This window comes from Passer montanus, unplaced genomic scaffold, assembly GCF_014805655.1.
Source record: "Passer montanus isolate IOZ18808 unplaced genomic scaffold, ASM1480565v1 scaffold85, whole genome shotgun sequence".
In the NCBI taxonomy this organism is placed as follows: Eukaryota; Metazoa; Chordata; class Aves; order Passeriformes; family Passeridae; genus Passer; species Passer montanus.
In genome coordinates, this window is record NW_024373812.1 from 2,882,565 (window position 1) to 2,903,340 (window position 20,776).

Sequence of the window (20,776 nt, forward strand, 5' to 3'; positions counted from 1 at the left end):
CTACTTGTTCTACATCTTTATTGCATGAATTTACTACAAGGAAATAAATATGCAGCAAATACTCTGAATTTGGTAGAATGTTGCTTTGTATATGGATCAAAGGCAGCATGAAAGCTGGTCCTCAAAATTCGGGCTTCTCCTACTGTTTTTTCTCAGAGTATTAAAAGGTTGAGATGCAGGGGAGAAAAGAGGTGTTATTTTCACCTTTCAGTCTGTGGTGGAAGTCAAAAGAAAGGACAAATGCTAGGGCAAATGGAACTGGAGCCCTGGATGACCAGCTGTCCCTCTGAAGGACACCAGCCCTTGGGCCCACACCTTTGTATTGGAAAGGCAGCTGTAGCTCCATTGTGTAGATCTGTGCCCTGTGGGTGCCAGACAGAAAAAAAAAATTTCCCTTCTAGTCTGTAACACTGGGCCTGACCTCATTGCAGAAAGTCATGTCAAGTCACAGAACTTGAATCCAGATTTGATTCTGAGTTTCACAAAATTTGCAGAAACCAGGATCTTGCAGTTTGTGATGTTAAGACTATCTTTACCTGACATGTAATCCTTGCTGATCTAAACTGAAGCTGCTCTCAGTGCTGATAATTGTTGAGCTATATTGGCCTCTGGCTGATGCATCACATCCATAGTAAAAGCACAAATGTTCCTCATATAAAACTAAGAGCCTTGAGACAAATGTCCCATAAAATGAATTTGGCCTCATTTCTATCACATACCTCTTTAACTTTGTTCAAAGGATGAACTTTTACAATGTGCAGCAGGATGAACTGACTTTACTGACCTGCATGTTTATGCAATGTTTAATGTTCCTTTCAACATTTGCAGAAGGTTTCATTTGTCCATTATGTAACTGCAAATTATCTGGGCTGGCACATGAAAGGGTGGTGGCTGTGGAAGACTGGCTGGGTGTGGTGAGTGTCAATGTGCTGTCAAGATACTTCAGTCCCCAGAGTGGTTGCTTGCATTGAAAGCGGAGGAGGACCTCCTCCCTTGGCCCAGAGCACTGCAGAGACACACGCAAAGACTGCAGTCGGCACTACGACCTTTTGACCTTCCTTATCTAAGACTATACCCCTTCCTTCCCATCAGACAACATTTGGAAGCTGACCGGCACTAAATATTAGGTCTCTCTATGTAAATACAAAATATATTTGTATCCAAATCAGGAAAATAGATGTGATGAATAAAAGAAATAAATTATTCTTCCTGTTTCAGCTGGAAAAAATGTTAGTGTTTCCCTTCTCCTTACCCTGAACTTAAAAAATAAAGGGAAACGCCTATTATTTGCCAATTGTTCATTATAGGAGGGCTGAATTTCCCTCCAACTATGCACATTAGAACAGCTAAAACTGTGGCGCTCTGCTAGAGGATATTTTAATTAGGCTTGTATCACTCATTTTCCAAGAAACTTTCACCTCTATGTGCTTCTGGCAGTCCTATTGATCAAAAGGAGCAATTTCTGCGTGATTTAAACCTGACCTCACTTAACTAGTGCCGCCAACTTGCTCTTTGTTTTTGCATAACTTGCTTTGTGCCCTGGGTCTTGCCAGTGTCTGTTAGGACTTCAAATAATTAATTAATGTGATTGACTATAAAATCATTAGTCCAAATTCATAAAACAGATGCAAAAAAATACCCCGAGTATTCAAAGTACTACCATCTCCTATAACTGAAGTCATAACTGCTTTACACCACTTCATATGTACTAAATCCATGTAAAGGAGATTGAGGAAACACTGTTAAATTGACAACCTGATCATCTACCAATTCTGATACCAGAAAAGCACCATGATTGAGCCATTTATGTGCATGTCTAACTGTACATGGATCTGTCTGCTTTGGCAACCTTTGTTTTTCCTTGGGCTCCTACAACAGCTCTTAAAAGAAATTCAATACATTTGCAAGACTTACAGCCTTTTCTAAGAGCAAATTCCATCTGTTTGTGTCATAAAAAATAAATCCTCAAGCCATTGTTAGTCTGTGTTCATCCAATTTTGCATGAACGCTGTGCACGGCACCAGCCAGAGAAACCCTGAGCACTGGGTGACACAGCTGACCTGGTGGTTTGGTTGGCCACATCAAATTCTGCAGTAATTTTTTTTTAATTTGATTTTTGATTTATTTTTTTTTTTAGGTAAAGTAGAAGCAGCACTGGACCTTATACTGATCAATTCCTTCCCTCTGGTGGGCAACACCGAGACATCACTTATATGTGTCACTTCCAAATGGCGTTCCCGTGAATCTATCACGATAGGCTGGGACCAGGAGGATGTGGCAAACCAGCACCGAAAACCACTGGAAGTTAATGAAGATTCCAAGAGACCAGCAGCCAAAACAGTGGTGTGGAAGAGGGAACAGGCCAGTGAAACTATTGGAGCATATTACTGTGAAGGGAAACTCAAGGATGAGGTGACAAGGATACTTACCATGAAGATGCCACTGGGAGGTATGGTGTAGTGGTCAGAGCTGAATTTGCCATGGCACTGCTTGCAGACTGGCAGCTACTCCTGGTTGACACAAGTGGGCACAAACATGGTCCCAGGCCAGGCAAGGCAGTCCTGAGTCAATAAAATGGACTTGGTTAAAGGCCTTTTTTTTTTTCTACAGTGCAGAGAAACTGGTTGGTACTAAGTGCTAGTCATTTCCTTGTGGAAGTTAGTCAGACATCTGTAAGTATTCTGCCTGCATCTGGCTACTGCCAGGAACACAATGTCAGCAATTAAAGTGGCCTCACTGACCCCATGGAATAACACACGTGGCAACTCCTGCACTGGGTTCTTGCATCCCAGATGCTTGATTTCAAACAAGCTTCCATTTTAAAAGTTTGACAGGTCTGAGATGTAGATAGCTAAGCATCACTTTTCTATCTATCTTAAATAAAGATTATTTATGGGCAACCTGAGCCCAGAAATAATTGCCTTGCCTAAGGTTTAGTAAAACTACAGATCAGCAACACTAGATCTGCATAGTCTGTGTCAGTGTGGGGGAAAAAAAAAGGCATCCCTCAGCACTGGAAAGGAAGTCCAGAGAGGTTTTCCAAAATCTGAGAAGGTTGTTCACAAAAATCCACAACAGATTTCACTATTTATTTTGGTTTTAGGCTATGCACAATAGTAAAAGCAAATGCACGGAGATATAGTGGGACAAGAAGGTGAGATTTCTAAGGTCCATTAAATTGCATTTCCATATGTTCAAAATTTCTCTTGTTTCTGGACATCATTAGACTTCTGGGACAATTTCCAAATCAGAGATCACCATCAACTACAGAAAGGCACAAGAAATTTTGAGCAATTTTCTGCAGCAAATCACATTTTCAAAACTGAAGATAATTTAAAATAGATTTTACTATACTGCTAATGTTTTGTGCCATGGCAACTGGTTTGCAAGAATGCTTGACAATTTTAATCTTCCTTTATAAGATTTTAGTAAGAGCAATTTTTCTTGTAGGTATGTCCTGAAATTACATAACAAATTTATAAAAGGAGATTCTTTCATTTGTAAGAGATGAAGCTACTGCCAATTATTATTTCTTTGAACATGAGTAGGTTGGAGCAAGCTAAGTAGGACATATACATTTTTCTTTGGCTTGTGTTTTCTCTGACCAAATGTAGTTTTTGAAGGGCTGGATTGGCTACCAAGGTCTGCAGATGCAGACTGACAACTCCGTTGTTTCAAAGGAGGGTGCAGTGAGGAGGAGATAAGATAATAGTCATGGAACATCAATGTGACCCTGCCTGTGGCAGTCTGCCAGCAAGCTGAGCACATTCCTAACTGTGGTAGAGCAACATGCATGGGGGGAAGAATGTCGTCTGAATCCATCAGTTCTTTCCATTTGCTAACTGGGGGGCTTAGGAACAGAGAATTTAACCAAATTCTGAAGTCTTCTTATGTGACAGATGTTGCTCTAAACAGAAGTATCATTCATACCAGTAGTTGGTAGGCTTTCTGGATTAATTTCTAGGCTTGAATACCTTTCTCAGATTTTCTCTGCAAAAGTTTTGACTAACGAAATTCAAACTAGCAACTCCTCAGTGAAAGCATATAATCTAATCTGTATATATATATATATGTATATATATATAATCTAAACCTAATCAGATTAGATAGGTGAGAGAGGGGTACATCAGAAATTCTCATAGCTATTAAAGTGCACAGAAAGTGGAGAAAGAGGTTAAGGAAAGATTGTGGGGTTTAGCAAAGCATGTATGTGTGGAAAACAGATCTTCTCTGCTTAACTGTTGTTGTCTTCATAATTTTTAAAGGCAGAATATGTTTTTCAACAGCAAAAATTGAGTTGAAATGTGCAGTTTCCCATTGGAACACCAAAGTCAAAGGAAGAAGCAGCACTTCTGGAAACCCAGCCACTCTTTTGCATCCTCCTGGAAACAAGCTGGTGAAACACTCACTAAGCATTAATCATTTTGGTAGCCCTACTGACTTAATGGGAACTCCCATCTCCCTGATTATATACTTGTTATCAAATATGAACATACAGTGAAGAATTTTTCTGTGTAGTATAGAAACAGGTTCATTTTCCTGATTTATTTTACCATCTGCTATTCTGAAAGTAACAAGCCCATTCTCCTGAATTCTTTATACTGAAACATTATAGTTAGATATGTAATATTCATACATGCAATGTGAGGGAACAGTTTATGCTTTATCTTCTTATTCTGTATAAGTACACATCTCTACAATAAAACACCAGAGTATTCTCCTTCTAGTCAAATACAATTTATTCAATTTCTATACACAATAAATGTTTATTTTCATATATGTGATTGAGTTTTCCCCAAAGAAACTCAACCATAGAGCTGTCAAAGGGACAATAATGGAAATGCTAGCAGTGGAGCAATATGGCACTTGTCCTGCAGCTCAGTTCATTATGTCTCTATAAGGAATTGGCACACTTGAGATGTGAAATCATGTAATACAAGTCACAATCTAAAAATATACTGGAACTGAGCCCAACAGGGAGTGTGCATTCCTTTCCATTGCAACAATACCCTGTAGAAAAGTCTTGTGGTTTAGCCTAACATGCAAGGAAAAGTAGATGGGAATAAAGAAGGTCAATATCTTGTTAAAACAATTAGCATTCTCTCACTAAATTTGGTGCAGAAAGGACTGCAACTAAACCCCTTAGGATCATTTGTAGTTAACAATTAATTTTTTGCAAAAGCTGTTGAATTATTTTTTTTCTTCAATAGATAATGATTTTTCACTATGCATTTGTTACTAATAAATAACTTCTGACTTGGGAGCTGACAGTAAGTTGGAATTGCTTTCCATTTTTGCTGCCTGTTTCTAATGAAAACTTAGTTCATTTTTCTTTATTTTCTGTTTTTCTAAGATGTTAGTGTAGATACCAGTGTTTAGGTAAAATGCATGTAACTAACTTAGTGTGAAGCAGGAAGACTCCTGCTGAAATCAATTGTATATAACTTACAAAGGAATGAAAACCTGTGGCAAAGTCTCAGAGCATAACCACTAGAACTGTGCAGGGGGTGGAAATTCCATTCTACAAGGAATTGTGTGTTTTCAATAGTTTTCTTGTTTCCAACAGTAAATAAAACATTAAAATATCAAAAATTTCAAGGAAATAATATCCTAGGAGAGAAATTGTCTTGGATTGATAAAAATGTCTTCATTCTTGCTCAGATTTTCTTTAATTTTGCATCATGTGATACAAACATTTTGATTTTTAATTCAACTTCTATTTTGTAATGAAAATATCAAAGTGTTCTTTCTTTTATTGCAAGAATATAATCCTTTTTACTCCCTCAGATTTTGCAAAATAGTGTTGTGGAGGTACTGACAGAATATCTGCCTCATAAAAACTTTGATATAGCATCTGTCTGCTCATTTTTTTGCAGCTCTGTTACATATAAAATATGACAGAAAGTTACTTCATAATTTTTTTCTCTGCTTTCTGATCCTATCTTTGTGTATTTCTTTCCCACCAAATTTTAGCCAGCCATGAGCTCCAAATTCTTTCTCCAACTGTTGGTATGAACCAAAGGATATTTTATCGACAGTTTTGTAAAAACGAACCAAGAAAGGAGGCATCTAGATAAAGGCCAATTTTAGAAACTTAAAACATAAGTTGTCTAGAGCTTATATTAACTTGTATATATGTTCCTTTAAAAAAATATTTGCTGTGAAATACACATTTGCTGTGAAATGGAACCTCTGAAAATGCAGAGCTCCTAGGAGCATGAATGGGTCTTCAAGGATTCCTTTCAGCTGAAACTCAGTGGGTCTTATGTCAGAAAAGTCCCACTGACCTGGCTGGGGAGGCAGGTGGCAACAGAAGGAAAAACAAAGATAGATGGACTTACATGGAGGAACTTGCATAGGAGGAACCCTTAAAGCTAAAAAACTTCAAATCTAGAAAGAGCAAAGGGATTGGTTTAAATCAATACATCGTTCCCCTGAGTGCTCTAAAAAGGAAAGTACAAAGGTATCAAATTCTCTGTCAGGTAAGGAGCTTGATAGTTAGGAAGTCAATTTGGCTAATTCTGGAAGAGGTTTTTTTTTTTTTCCATAGAACATATAAACAATAGTATGGCATAAACCCTCAGAGCTAAAAATGGCCTGAAAACCTGAATTTGTCCTCAAAACATGTCACAACTTTCCCTTTGAATTTTCCAAATAAATGAAAAGAAGCATCCTTAACTTCTAACTTGTTTCAATGTAATGTGGTAATTAAAATTACCATTTCACTAGTTTCATTTAAACTGCCATTCCAAAAAAGAGCTATTTCTTGAGTTTTTTCTGTCCCTTCCCTTGTTATCTTCTGATGTACTGATAAGAAATAGACAGAAATGTTGGGAAAATCCTTTTATCTACTGCTTTCTTTGTTGTTTAAATTAAAATCTACAAACAAATGTATACAAGGGTCCTTTCTGTTTAAGCAGGAAAATGAATTTCAATTTCCCTGCTGGAAAACTGGCTGATCTACACCAGTCTCTCACATAGAATTTTTTTATTTTCACTAAGCCATATTTTCAGGTGAGACTATTTTGGTAAAAGTACCACAGCCAGTGAATATGATTTTTTCTTTTGGTTCTTAGTGCAACCCAACACTCTCTATATTTCCAGAATTTGGTGAACTAACACAAACATAGACCTACTACATCCTACTTCACCTCCTCCCAGCCCTGAATGGTTGTGGTCTTCTGAACTATCCGCAGTTCTGCACTATAAAGCTTAAGTAGAAGAGAACTTAAATCACCTTAGGTATTTATTTGCCAGTGACAGCTTGTTCCCTACAATACAATTTCCAGTAATTTTTCCAGTCTGCTTTAAAAATGTCTCAAGAGATGAAGAAACTTTGGAAAGTGTTTCACAGCCAGTTGGGGTTCCTAGTTTAGAAACTGTTTCCAGTCAGCCAGAAGCCAATTATTTTTTTCATGCCTCAGGTTCTAGTGCCATTCTGTTGTTTCGGGGTATAGGCAAGTCCTCTGTCTTGGCCAAAACATAGGCTGAGGCTGCTGATGGTAAAGAATCACTTTATGCTCTAAAGAAATTGAGGAGTCAAACTCTGAGTGAGGCTCATGCTGCAAGCCATTCTCAGCTATCAGGCCAGAGGCCAGACAGAGACAGCAACTGCTATTTATCACATATTTCTGTTTTCAGCTTCCTTCCACCCAGTGGCCTTGACTGTTACAGCAAATAAGGGAGAGCATGTGAACATCTCCTTCATCAGAATGGCATCAAAAGAGGAAGATGCAGTGATCTACAAGAATGGTATTCAATCTTTCTTGTCTTTTCTCTTTATGCTGTAATTATTTTAGCTGAGGGCCAAGTAAGTATTTTAAAGTTATGGCTGCTAATGCCCATGCTATGCAGCTGTAGCAGGCATCATTCCTCATACATTTAGTGTTTCCTAAAGGGGTGATTTTCAATATGTTGATCTAACCTGTTTCTCTTCCACCAAAGTTACCAATCCTTTGTTTATATCTCTGCTTTGTTTTTTGTTTTAATTTTTGATTTCCTTCTACATCCCTTTATGTATTTGCCTGGTTGTTTTCAGGTTGTTTATCTTTCTGGGCCACTGTGAAAGCACAGTTAGAGTATCTTTCATTGCATTTCTGCTATTTTTCAAGTGATACTTTGCATTCTTCAGAAGGCTTTTTGAGGACATTTACCTTCCATGATGCCCTTCAAGCTAAGAAATTAATCACCAGTACTCTGCTATTAGAAAGAAAAAATTTTAAACAAAATCTAGTCCTTATTTCATTCAACTACAAGAGTTGTAAATTTTGTAGTTTTGTAATACCAACTCTTCTACCTAGCATGGCACCTAAATGACAGGTAATCACTGTTCTGCTGTGTGTTGCTCCTGCTTGATGCTTAGAAATATGTACAGGTTGCTATCTACCTTCTGTAGAAAAATACCAAAAATAGAGGGCACTATAACTCACAGTGTCTTCATAATCAAATTATAAAACCACAACAAATTATGATTGTGGGAAGCACGTATAATGTTCTGCTCCATCTTTGACAGTCTAGCTTACAGTGAGCCACCAGGAAACAGGGAGTAAATAGAGCAGGATGACGTAAAGAATGTCAACACACTGCCAAAGAACTCATGTAGCAGTCAGCCTCAACCCCAGTTGATTACCTGGAGCACTTCAAGAGGCTGAAAGAGTTAAATAGATAAAAGATGTCTTTTAAAGAGGCAAAGTAGCCTTTCACAAATACCTGTTTCTTTGCACTTCAGAGACTCAGCTATGGCAGGGCACAGCAGATAAGTTTGCCATCAGTTGTCATTACAGGATCCCTAGGAAAATTTTGTGATCTCCTATCACCAGTTTCTCAGAAAAGAACCAGATGAGATGTTGGACAGAACTGCTTGCATCATGGTACTCCTGTAGCTGTGATTCGATCTGGAAATTCAGCAAAAAAATCTCAGATTGCCTCTGGACAGTCGGTCAAGTTTTTCAGTTGAGGTTGATGTTGAAAAACATTTCTGAGAAGTCCTCATACAGCAGCTGGAAATGAAGAGAAAAGACTTCTCTTTAGCTGTTGCAGTCTTTCACTTTTAGTTGTTTCAAGTACGCTTCCCCCTCACAGCATCTCACAATGGCTGTCTAGACAGTGAAATGGTTCTGCTAAACAGGGTTGCTTTAAGACATTGGCATGACATCTTGTAAAACAAGATGTCATAAGACAGATGTAAAACAAGTCATAAGACTCGAGACTTGCTTAACAGACCATAAGCATAAGGCTTTCTTAATGCTTTGTTGTCAAGTTTGTTATGCAGCTTGTAACTCAAAAGATACTAGACAATGCCCCACAGTTTCAAAACAAATCCCTATAATTATTTGTTCTTTTAATTTGGTCCTGTTTTCATGGAGAATGTTTGTCATGTTCTGTCATGGACTAAAGTGACCCACTGTCACAGTCTTTCTGCTGCTTTGGTTATGATCCTTAGCAAAGTTTTACATTTCTAGGCTGCCTGAAATTTGACAACAGTCAAATTGATAGTATATGTCTAGTCAGAGACAGCAGAGGTCCTGCCTGATTCTGTTAACCTTCTAAATAATTTAAGAAAAGTGAAAAAAGGGAAAAAAGTTGTTGCATTTTCAGTGTGACTGTAAAAGAATATAGAAGATGAGGCATGAGAGTACCATTGCTAATAGTCTTTCAGCCATTTGAGCTTGTGAATCAGAACAGGATCAGACTGTCTGGGTTGTTAATGTGAGCAAGTTGGGATTTGCAGCCAGGAGAAGAGAAGTCCAGAGGGAGACCTCTATAGCAGCCTTCCAGTACTAATGGGAGCTGAAGGAAACCTAGAGGGGGACTTCTGACAGTGACAGGACAATGGGGAATGGCTTTAATCTGAAAAAAAGGGTGTGTTTAGATCAAGTACAAGAACGACACTTTCATATGTGAATGTAGTAAATTGCTGGAACAGGCTGTCCATGGAGATGTTGGTTACTCCATCCCTGGAAATGTTCAAGGCCAGGCTGGATGAGCAGCCTCATGTAGTGCAAGGTGTCCCTCCCCATGGCAGGGGTTCAAAACTGGATGATCTTTCAGGCTCCTTCCAACCCAAGCTATTTTAGTGAGTGTCATACAGACATGCAGCAGTCATAAAATCACAGCTGTGCTATGTAGGTTATATTGGTGAATGACTTTGTTTGTACAGTGTGGATGAACATGTGCACAAATATTTTAGTGAGATCTAGCTGGACCTGGCATCAACCTACTGCAGCAGCCTTGCTCTAACAGATGGGAGTGAAAAGACTCTTGGGGGTCCTGAAGTTCAATGGATGTAGCTTCTCTTTGACAGAAACCAGTGTTCAAATGTTATTACTTGGTGATCCAGAGGGAGGGAAGAAGACCAAATACTATTGCCTTATTTAGCAAACATGTATGACCAAGCACAACAAACTTAGAATAAAATAAAAATGGTCTGTAGAGAAAAAAAACTGGAAGAAACAAAAATGTGTTAAATCTGGGAAGAAAGATAAAGCTATGCTGAGCTCTTCCTGCTTTCATCTTCTAAGAAAATCTTTGTGCTAGTCAGACTGAATTGGACCTGGTCAGCATTTGCTCTTCAGCTCCAGCCACCCTAGAATCCTTGTGGATTGTTATCCCTTACTTCAGAAAAGACCAAGAAATAAAAGGAACGCTTTTAACCCCTAAGCTCTTATCAGAGCTGAATGTGAAGTAGTTTGTCCTGTTTGTCTATTAATTCTCCTCAAGATCTACTAATTCTCCTCAAGATTTCTCTTGCTTTTTACTTCCACTTCTCCAGTTATGGAAAACCAATGTATCTAGAGTTGTCAGAAAATTCATAATTAATAAAGAAAAAGATTCTGCTGCTTAGCTTGCCCCAACTGTCCTTCAGTAACCAATGCAAGATCATTTCTTTATTTAGAGGGTGAATGACGTCTGTCTGTGGTATCTGTGTGCTCCTTCCTCAGGCTCCTTCATCCATTCCGTGCCCAGGCATGAAGTGCCAGGAGAGCTGGAAGTCTCCTATACTCAAGTGCAACCACAGGATGCAGGGGTTTACTCTGCCAGATATATAGGAGGAGACCGTTTTACTTCTGCTTACACGAGGCTTATTGTAAGACGTAAGTTCCATTAACGTGTGGTGATGATTAATAGTTACAAGTCAAAATTAACCTGAAATGAAACATATTGTGCCCAAATAAGGACCAAAATCTTTCTTGACACTTGCTGCTATCAGATTATGTCAGAAGATAGTTTTACCCAAGGGCCTTTGGGTAAAACATCAAGCTGATACTGATGCCAACAGTTGAGAGAGAAAAAACCACCCCATCAGATTTAAGTTGAGCTCATCTTAGCTATTGCCAGGACAGCTAGCTCTTTTGTCAGCATCTCAGCTTTTTCAAACACCACAAATGAATAAAGGAGGTAATGCTTCACTGGGTCTCCCTGTCCTCTATGGTGAGTTATATCCAAACCACTCTTATCCTAAGGTTCATAATCTTTAGCATACAATATGATAACTTCACAAACTACCTTAGTTCTAGTTAGCTCTTAAGGTTCTCTTCCTACTGGATGACGTAATGAGTTGGGATATTTTGCTATATGCATTTTATATACTTTTCTGCTCATGCTGCTATGTCAATCAGATGTAAGGAAAATTCTATTCTATTAACTTGGACAAAAATATAAAATTGATGTGAAAAAATAGATAGCTGTTCAAATATCTCACATTGTACAGAAAATATTTATGACGGTAACACTTATTTCATTAATGAATATCAACACAATAGTTCCAGGAGTAGTGAATAAATAAATCTAATGCCCCAAATTTGGATTTTGAACTTACTGCTACCTTACTAACAACCAGTGGTCCCGTTGACTGGTGTGTGGGGTTCCATATAGGTTGTACTTCTATGTCTTTTACTGTTTGCTCTAAAAAGAATATTACAACTTGAAGGGTTAGTAAATAAGAAGACAACAAATATGTCATTATATTTTTCCACAAAAGGATGTGAAGCTGAGAAATGGGGCCCTTCCTGTAGCTTCCACTGCCCTTCCTGCACAAACAATGGCATTTGTCATGAAGATACTGGAGAATGCATCTGTCCTCCAGGTTTTATGGGAAAAACATGTGAGAAAGGTAAGTAAATAGCATTTTCAGCAATTGCTTATTAATTTGTTCTCAGTAACAGAAATTGTTGTATTATTGAGGGAAACATCACATGTAGTTCCTGGTTTTACTCTTGAAAGCTGCAGCATTTACAGCTAGTGATAGAGACAGGACAGAGTTGGGTGAGATGAATCCTGAATTCTGCTCTGGCTGTTGTTGCAGCTGTATTTAATTTCTCTCTCTCTTCTCCTAGTAGAGATTATTTTGCTAGGGATGTTGAATGTTTCCAACACTTCATGACCAATATGCACTTGGACAGTATGCTACCTAATACCTCCAAGGCTCCTTTTCTCACAAAAGGCAGGACCAGATGATCTTTTGAGGTCACTTCCAATCTGAGCTGTTTTATGACTTCCTTGAAATGAGTATGCTCAGTGCTGCTGACTAAGTTAAATGCATTGTAGTACAGGATACCTTAAGAATACATTGGCACTAGGAAATATGCTAGAAATTCCCTGGCTGCTTCTGAAGAAGCTGCTAATGTGCTTACAAAGTGCTTTGTCTCTGTAGGGATATCAGCAGTGCATATCTGTTTGTGCCAATCTGTGTTTGTGGCAAGTAGTTTGGATTCTGAAAAAATTATAGTGGGCATCACATTGTTTTGATTTCTCCAAGCATCTTTTGGATTCATTGCTAAATATGTGTCCTTTTATTTGACTGGATTGCAGCACTGAAAATACTAGAGCTAAGCTGTTGGAATCATTGGCGTTCAAATCACCTCAGCATAGTGCTGCTCTTATCATAGAAGCAAAACCTTTACATCAGCAATTTCACATGCGTTCACCACTAAGAATATTTGGGTTTCGTGGCACTAATTGTCCATTTTACATTAGAAAGGCTCATAAACACAATTTATTGCTGAATCTGTGTCCCATAGATCTAAAGCAAGGGTGCTTGGCTGATGGATCCTTACAGTGTGAAAATTGTTTCTGCTGCCTGTACTTGACTATTAGAACAGCTGTGACTTAAATTGGTGTGGTTTTTAATATATTTGAATGATCAAAGTGCTATTTTTAATTCAAATTCATGCTTTCTCTTGTCTAATGCAGTATCATTAGAAGCACTGCCTCTTTCATGGACAATGCCGTTGGGTTATTCTTTCCCTCTCTCCCTTCAACAGCTTGCGGAGCCAACACATTTGGCAAAACATGTGAAGAGACCTGTAAAGAAAATTATGGCTGCAGAAACTTTATGTTCTGTCTGCCAGATCCATATGGTTGTTCTTGTGCCACAGGATGGATGGGACTGGAATGCGATAAAGGTATAGTGAAAAAAAAAAATAATGGGGGAATCCTTAATGCTCTGCACACAGGAAATACAGAAGGGAACCAACAGAGAAGAGTAGTAGATTATATATTTTACAGTCATGTGAAAGGTTTTTTTCTGAACTGAGACTGAAAAATACTGGAAGACATTTTCTAGCACCTTTGCACTAACTGCAACCTATGTACTTGCAGAATGTAAACCTGGGTTTTATGGGCCAGATTGCAAACTCAAATGTAATTGCCACAATCGAGGAACATGTGACAGATTTAAGGGCTGCATCTGCTCCTTTGGATGGCATGGTCTGCAATGTGAAAAAAAAGGTAAAGTAAGGTACTAAATTGTTGTACCCACTGTAATTAAAACAGATCTTAATGCTGGTACAGCATTACCATTCCAGGCTGGTATTCTTGCTCCACCCATTACTTTCCAGTGGCGCAGACACTTCTGTACAGCCTCATTGCAATACAGTATTTTTAAGCCTCTGACCTATATGTTGCATTTATTAAGATGATATCATTAGATTTTCAAGATTTACTCTATAGGACTTGATTGATCTTAACATTAATCCCTGACAGAAGATGCACATCCAGCTTTTTGTATAAACTCATGGTTTTTTACCATTACCTACCTCTTAGCTGGCTGTATACATGCCTATACCATGAGCTGCATGACCTGAAAGTGATAACTGAGACATTGAGACAACACCAGAGTTTAAAACTGCTTGGTCCCTCTGGGAGAAACCCAAGTTTACAAAGCTAACACACCTTGTCTCATTGGATTCAGGCAAGGTACTCCGTAAGATGCATTCAGCACTTATTATTTCAGCTAGATAAATAAAGTGACAAATCCACTGCTGATTTGTGAAACTTTTCAAGAACAAAACCAAATAGAGAGATAAAGCTCTGATCCAACCAGCCAAATTATACTGTTGCGATCTGTCTGGTCTTACGAAGAGTCAAAATAGAGAGAAAGTATGAGGGAAGGCAGAACCAGACACCTACACTGCCTGCACACCTAAACCTGCCTTTTGAAATGTCTGTTGGAAGGGTGACATTATACTATATATCTTCTATAGGTTCAGCAGATCTTTCGCCTCAGATAGTAAACTTACTAGATCCTGTGGAACTCAATTCTGGCGTCGAGTTCAAGCCATTTTGTATAGCAACAGGGATGCCGCTTCCTAAATCTGAAGAATTCAAACTCTTGAAGCAAGATGGAACTGTCCTGAGGGTAGGCTCCTGATCAATTGCTTTCTGGTATTTCTAATGTTTATATTGACTTTATCTGTTGTTAATGCATACTATGGTTTTCAAGCATAATATGAAATTTTGGTATTCTGGGATACTCTATGAACTTCTCAGCACATATGAAAATATGAAGTTGGCCTTTATAGATGCTTTTTATAGATATCACTAAACTCAAAGCATCATTGGAATACTCAAAAATGCCCAAATATTTCAGGTCTTGTACGTCTTTTGTCATTTCAGCCTGATGAAATTTCTACCAGTAATCATTCTGAAGCCATGTTTAGAATTAATCGAGTCCTACCTGGTGATACAGGAACTTGGGTTTGCAGTGTGGAGACAGTAGCAGGAATGGCAGAGAAACCATTTCAAGTTGCAGTCAAAGGTAAAAGCTTTCTTGAAGTGTCCTTGTCTCTTTAATTTTAAGCACAGCTTTATACTCCAGCATGTCTGATCTTTCTGTTCTCTGCGCTGCTGGAAAATGCCTGAATAAATATTTACACTTGGAATATGAACAGAAACGCATTATAAGTAACATACTAATTATGTATATTTAAAGAATAAGCGTGCTGATAAGGTTTAGAACAACACCCAAGTTTTTTTTTTAAATATCTTAACTGTCAACTTTAGCTCATAAAGCCCCATCTATTTTATGAGAGTTTTGAAGAGCGTCTATAATTTTCCCATAGATCTAGGAATAACCAGTGTCTTACTGATACAGGGAGATAAAAGGTTAGTTTAATACGTGCATTCTTGTTCAGTTCCTCCTGTGCCACAGTATGCCCCAAGGCTGACAGACAGAGGACATAATTTTCTCATAATTGATATCAATGCTGAGTTACACAATGGAGATGGACCTGTTGTGTCAACAAAACTTCTGTACAAGCCAGCAAAACGTTATCAGTCCTGGATGTCTGTGGAAGGTAAGAGGATGTTCTTTAATTCCCTTCAAGACAAAATTCACCTACCAACTGAAAGTCATATGTTTCTGTTCTTGATTAGCCTCAAAAGACTCTACAGTGCATAGAAATTAAACCTTTTGTGACTAGATGTGTGACTGTTTATCACTACACATAATGTTCATGTGGATGTGTTACACCAACAGTTGTTGAAAGTGTATATTCACTTCAGGAACAAAAGGTTTTTCCCTCCTTCCTTAGGATTAATGCTGTACTCAGTATTGGGCCCAGCTGTTTTAAACTTCCATGTAAAAGGAAGATTTTCAAAAGCAGTGGGCAGTATGGAGACATGGAGACATGCTGAGGCATTTACCCTCTTGTGTTGTGTTGATTGTGGCCCTAGTGAGACAAATAACTTACCAAAATATTTATCAGTAACGGTATAGGCAAAATGAAACCTGCTTATGAGTTAGATGACCTCCTCCAGCTATGCTTTCAAATTTTGTGCATAGCCTAAAATACTACAGGAAACATTACTGGGCCTTTAACAACAGCTGTTACTAAATGAGTACAACCCAAGATCTGTGTACAGAAAGGACATTGACTAAGCAACCAGTATTGTTTTGTCCTGAAAGAACGGCAGGTGAAGCAACCTTTGGACTGGGTTGGAGCTCAATTTAAAAATAGTTATTTTATACTTCTAATTAGTTTATCCCACTGAATCAAGAACAACAACAAAAAAGGAGCCTGTGTATCTTACCTTGTATTTTCCAAACATTTTCTTCCATATCATATTTCAACATGGGCCATGGTTTTACTTACTTTTGACTTCTATTGTCAGTAAAAGGCACAACTAAAAGACTGGACAATCTGGAACCTAAAACTGAGTATCAGTTCTGTGTTCAGCTGAGTCGTCAAGGGGAAGGCGGGGAAGGCCATCCTGGACCACAGGCCAGCTTCACAACAGCTGCACTTGGTAAGGGATCACCACGGCTTCTCACAAATGGGGTATTTCAACCCCTCTTCTCTGCTGTCTGTTCCCTGATCTCTGTCATAACACTTTCACTTGAGCAAAGAAAGTTGCACTTGAAAACTTTGTAGACTCTTTCAAAAGAATCTCAGGCAAAGGGATATTAAAAAAAAAAAAAGAAGGATAAGAAAAAACCCAATAAAAAAACCAGAGGTGAAGAAAACAAGAAAAAGGCAGAGCTATTATTTTCCCTGATTTAGAATTGAGGGATCTAGGAAAGAAAAATTTATATATTTTGGTTGGCTATGCAACAGAGTTGGAGATAAGAATCACTTTTTTGCAATCCTTCCTCGTAGTGTTAGATCAACTTACTTTAAAATTGAAGATGTTGCAACAAGCCAGAAAGTTTTTAATTCATTTGGGATAGATCCCTAACTAAATAAACTGAATACAGACATACAGAATATATGAGGATTACACCAGGACCTATCTAGCAGGACAACCACTGTTGGCTTCTCACGTCTAAAACAAAAGCACATCTGCAACACCAGCTCATTGAAGATGCCCTTTTATTGGCACATCATCTGTTGCTAAGATACTGTGGGACTATCAACACTTCTTAGGTGTAACTTCAGCCAAATTATGTGGGATGGCTGAGAGAATTACCCTATGTCACCCCAAACTGGGGCAAGTGGTTGGGAATAACTGTACCCCTATTTTAGCTTAGATATCAGACATGAAATGTTGTTCCCTGTTTCACTGTGGCTTTTCCAAGGTCTTCCTCCACCAGAAGGTATCACTCTCTTTCCAAAAAGTATGACATCACTGAATTTGTCATGGCATCCCTTAACACTGAGGACAGAGGATGATATTCGTGTTGAAGTGGAAAGGAAGAGCGTGAATGACAACGGTGACGAGAGCAGTGTTATTACTCAAGTGCCAGGAAATATGTCCACCTTGATCATTAAAGATCTTGAGCCTAGACAGCAATACATGTGCAGGGTACGGGTGAACACCAGGTCCCAAGGAGAATGGAGCAACTATCTGTATGCATGGACTTTCAGTGACAGTAAGTGCTGATTCACATCCTTCTGTTTAATTCTTCATGTTACCCCCAGTGATCAGACTAATTGTCACTTGATGATTACGTTAAATGTAATCCTTTATTTGGTATCGCTTAGTTCCTGATGATCGCTTATGGTTGTTATTGCTATCATTTGGAAAGCTCAGCATCCAAAGGAATTCTTCTGCTGGAAATTGTCAGGAACTATTAATGTGGGTTTCTTTTAAAAGGAGAAAACCAAGCTTCAGAATCCACATCTTCATTTCAGTGGGACTCATGCTTCTGACACAAGTAGCATTTTTTCCTCCTCAGAGTGATGAGCCATCAGAGTTCAATACTCCAAGCTCTTTTGTTACTCAATTCAGCTATGACAATACAGAAATAGTCAGCACTTAAAGAAGAGAAGATGCAATGCAAGGTAAAACCCCTGTGAGCAAAGAGTGGTTAAGTGTGCTACACTGAAGACCGCTCTTGAACTCCCTGAGTGTGAGCACTGTGCTTTCACAACACCACAACAAACGCCCTATCTGAATGAAGTACCATCTGAACAGCTGTCCCTCTGAATGGCTGATGGGTGACACTGCCCTTACCACACACTGGAAAGGTGGGCTTCTTCCTCCTTATAGGTCATGTAAAGAGGCCCTCACTGAAATCCTGCATGTGTTAGTGGAAGTATCAATGGCTGTCATGGGACTCTTCATTTTCCTGAGCTCTGACACCAAACTGCACTGAGAATCACATAAGGGTACTGATTTCCAGGAGAAGGTACTTAGCTTAATAATCATGGCTGCATCTGAAAATGTAGCACTCAACCCTGCTGGTAGTTTTCTGATTAGGTTTTTGGAAGTGTTGTTATCAATTTCCTTTCTTTCTAAGAGCCTGACAGGTAATTGCTCTCTGAAGCAGTGAAAGTACAGGACATGGGAATTACAAGGGAATGATGATACAGTATAGAAGGAAATTAACCCTTTTTGCATTAATCTGAAAGGAAATATGGTGAGCTTGCATACAACTCAGAGGATGTGTCTCTTCATCCAAGACAGTATGTTGAATGCCACTCCAACCTCTGCTGGAAGTATGGAACACTGCTACAAGGATGGCAGCACATCAAGATCATAAAATTATTGCATTCAGTTGCCATAGCTCATCAACAAATTCTGTTTAGCACAGCAAAAGTACTGAGGAAAATGTTTTGTTCTCTGTGGAAAGGAGAAAGAGGTGGATGTACACGCCAATGCCTTGTGTGTTTGTGTTTATTCTCAGGAATCCCTCCTGCCCCGAACAACATCAGGTTTTCTAACACCACAGACACATCCTCAGTCATCTCTTGGACAGCTGCTGAGGGTCATTCCATCTCCTCCATCATCATCAGCTACAAAATTTATGGCAAGGCTGAGTACAACCACATTGATATTATCATAAAGAACACCAGCATTACTCAATATCACCTCAAGGGCCTCGAGCCAGACACTGTGTACCAGGTTCAGATTAATGCTCAGAACAACATTGGCTTGAGCAACCCGAACACATCGTTTGAACTGAAGACCCTTCCAGAAACTAAAGGTTAGTTAATCCACTACGCTGGATTTGCACAAACCAGGACTGGTTGAGTAAACTAAGCTAAGACATTGTCTTGTTAGCTAAGACATTGTCATAGTACTAATTTTTTAATCTGAGTTTTCTTTTGCTATTAATTCTGACACGCAACACAGCACCACCAAAATTTAATTCTTATTTCATTGCATGGTATTGATGAAGTGACAACAAGCACCATTTGTGTATATCCACTAAAAAGGGCCCAGTGACTCAAAAATTAGAGTCAAAAGTGACTCAAAAATCAGAACTGTATACAAGACCATTAGATCACTGAATGTGGCCTCATCTCTGCTCTGACTGAATGCAATACAGTATGTAGGTGCTCATACATCTGAAATTCAGAGCATCCAATGTTTTTGACATTTTTGGAAAACAAAAGAATGCATTCTTAGCTCTTTAAACAGTTTACAAGACAGGAGTATTCAGTTATACATCGCTAATGTATTGTTAAATTCAGAATAAGCTGAAAATGATGATGAATTCTTATGTCCTTCCTCAACAGCTCCATATGAACCAAAAGGAGGCAAAATGCTCCTTATTGCTATCCTTGGCTCTGCAGGGATGACCTGTGTAACAATTCTCCTGGCCTTTCTCATCATGCTGCAGTTAAAGCGAGCCAACTTCCAGCGTCGAATGGCTCAGGCTTTCCAAAATGTGGTGGTAGGTTTCCAGCTTTCCTGTGTCAGTTTGATTATTAACTTTAGCTCATCTTTTCCTGTGTTTTCTTCCAATTTCTTTTTCCTGGCTTTCCCAAACACTGTGTTCTCTTTATGTCTGCAATTAGTACTGTTGTAAAGCTTCTACAAGTAACCCAAAGCTAAAGCTGTCACAGCTGCAGGCTAGGAGGTAGAAAACTTCACTTGAAAAAAAGTTTATAGACCATTTGCTGTGGTTCCTCTTCTGCCTTGTCACATTTGTGTATGACAAGTACCAAGCCAGACAGAATAGAGGAGCCTTTCTGCCTCTATGAAATCATGCCTGATTTTGAAAACTACCAAATATTTAATGTTGCTTTTGAGCATCAGCAGCTGCTGATACCTGCTCATCCATTTTCAACCTGGGGACAGTACACTAGGGATCTATCAACGGCAACATCATAGTTTTGGCCGTGAGGAAATTGCTGAAGGCTTTAACATCACATAAGGGTATCTCTCTATACACACATATTTATTTGTATCCTGCTGCAGTCTCTTTATTATTTTTCTTTTTCTTGGGCCAGGTCTCATAAACCCTTAAAAAGAAATATAATTCATCCAAGAATAGCTTAGCTATTACTTTGGGGGCAGAAATAAGCAGGATGATTTCTGCTGCAGTGTTAGAAACAAAAAAGGTTTAATAAAAGGCAAAATAACAAACAGAAAAACTCGAGCCAGGTGCAGAGGTCTGTTCCTGGTAAAAACACCTCACAAAAGCCTTTTAGCTCTTTTGTTCTCTTCTTTTCTACCTGATGGGCCAGGCAGGACTTTTTGGCTTCTATCCAATTAGATGTCCTCAGGTTTTTGGTGAAGTCCCTAAGGTCCTATGAGGTGGCTTTTCACCTAATTGTTAAGAGAAACTTCTGGGTTTCCTTCCTTTTTTGGGGGACAAAGGCTAGTT

At 38.7% G+C, this 20,776-nt stretch overlaps 1 protein-coding gene across 2 annotated transcripts in view; it reads left to right on the forward strand.

Moving 5' to 3' along the window:
* Nucleotides 1-20,776, forward strand: part of TEK (TEK receptor tyrosine kinase) — a 40,102-nt gene that overhangs the window by 9,984 nt on the left and 9,342 nt on the right. Inside the window, exons 2-14 of one of the 2 annotated variants that reach the window (XM_039733258.1) lie at nucleotides 2,138-2,449; nucleotides 7,642-7,752; nucleotides 10,941-11,093; nucleotides 11,981-12,112; nucleotides 13,263-13,403; nucleotides 13,600-13,728; nucleotides 14,484-14,638; nucleotides 14,896-15,037; nucleotides 15,414-15,575; nucleotides 16,393-16,527; nucleotides 17,297-17,590; nucleotides 18,848-19,147; nucleotides 19,683-19,840. In XM_039733258.1, the coding sequence (XP_039589192.1) occupies nucleotides 2,138-2,449; nucleotides 7,642-7,752; nucleotides 10,941-11,093; nucleotides 11,981-12,112; nucleotides 13,263-13,403; nucleotides 13,600-13,728; nucleotides 14,484-14,638; nucleotides 14,896-15,037; nucleotides 15,414-15,575; nucleotides 16,393-16,527; nucleotides 17,297-17,590; nucleotides 18,848-19,147; nucleotides 19,683-19,840 (2,324 nt within the window). The remainder of the gene's footprint in view (nucleotides 1-2,137; nucleotides 2,450-7,641; nucleotides 7,753-10,940; nucleotides 11,094-11,980; nucleotides 12,113-13,262; nucleotides 13,404-13,599; nucleotides 13,729-14,483; nucleotides 14,639-14,895; nucleotides 15,038-15,413; nucleotides 15,576-16,392; nucleotides 16,528-17,296; nucleotides 17,591-18,847; nucleotides 19,148-19,682; nucleotides 19,841-20,776) is intronic. The other variant, XM_039733259.1, reaches the window with a different exon arrangement.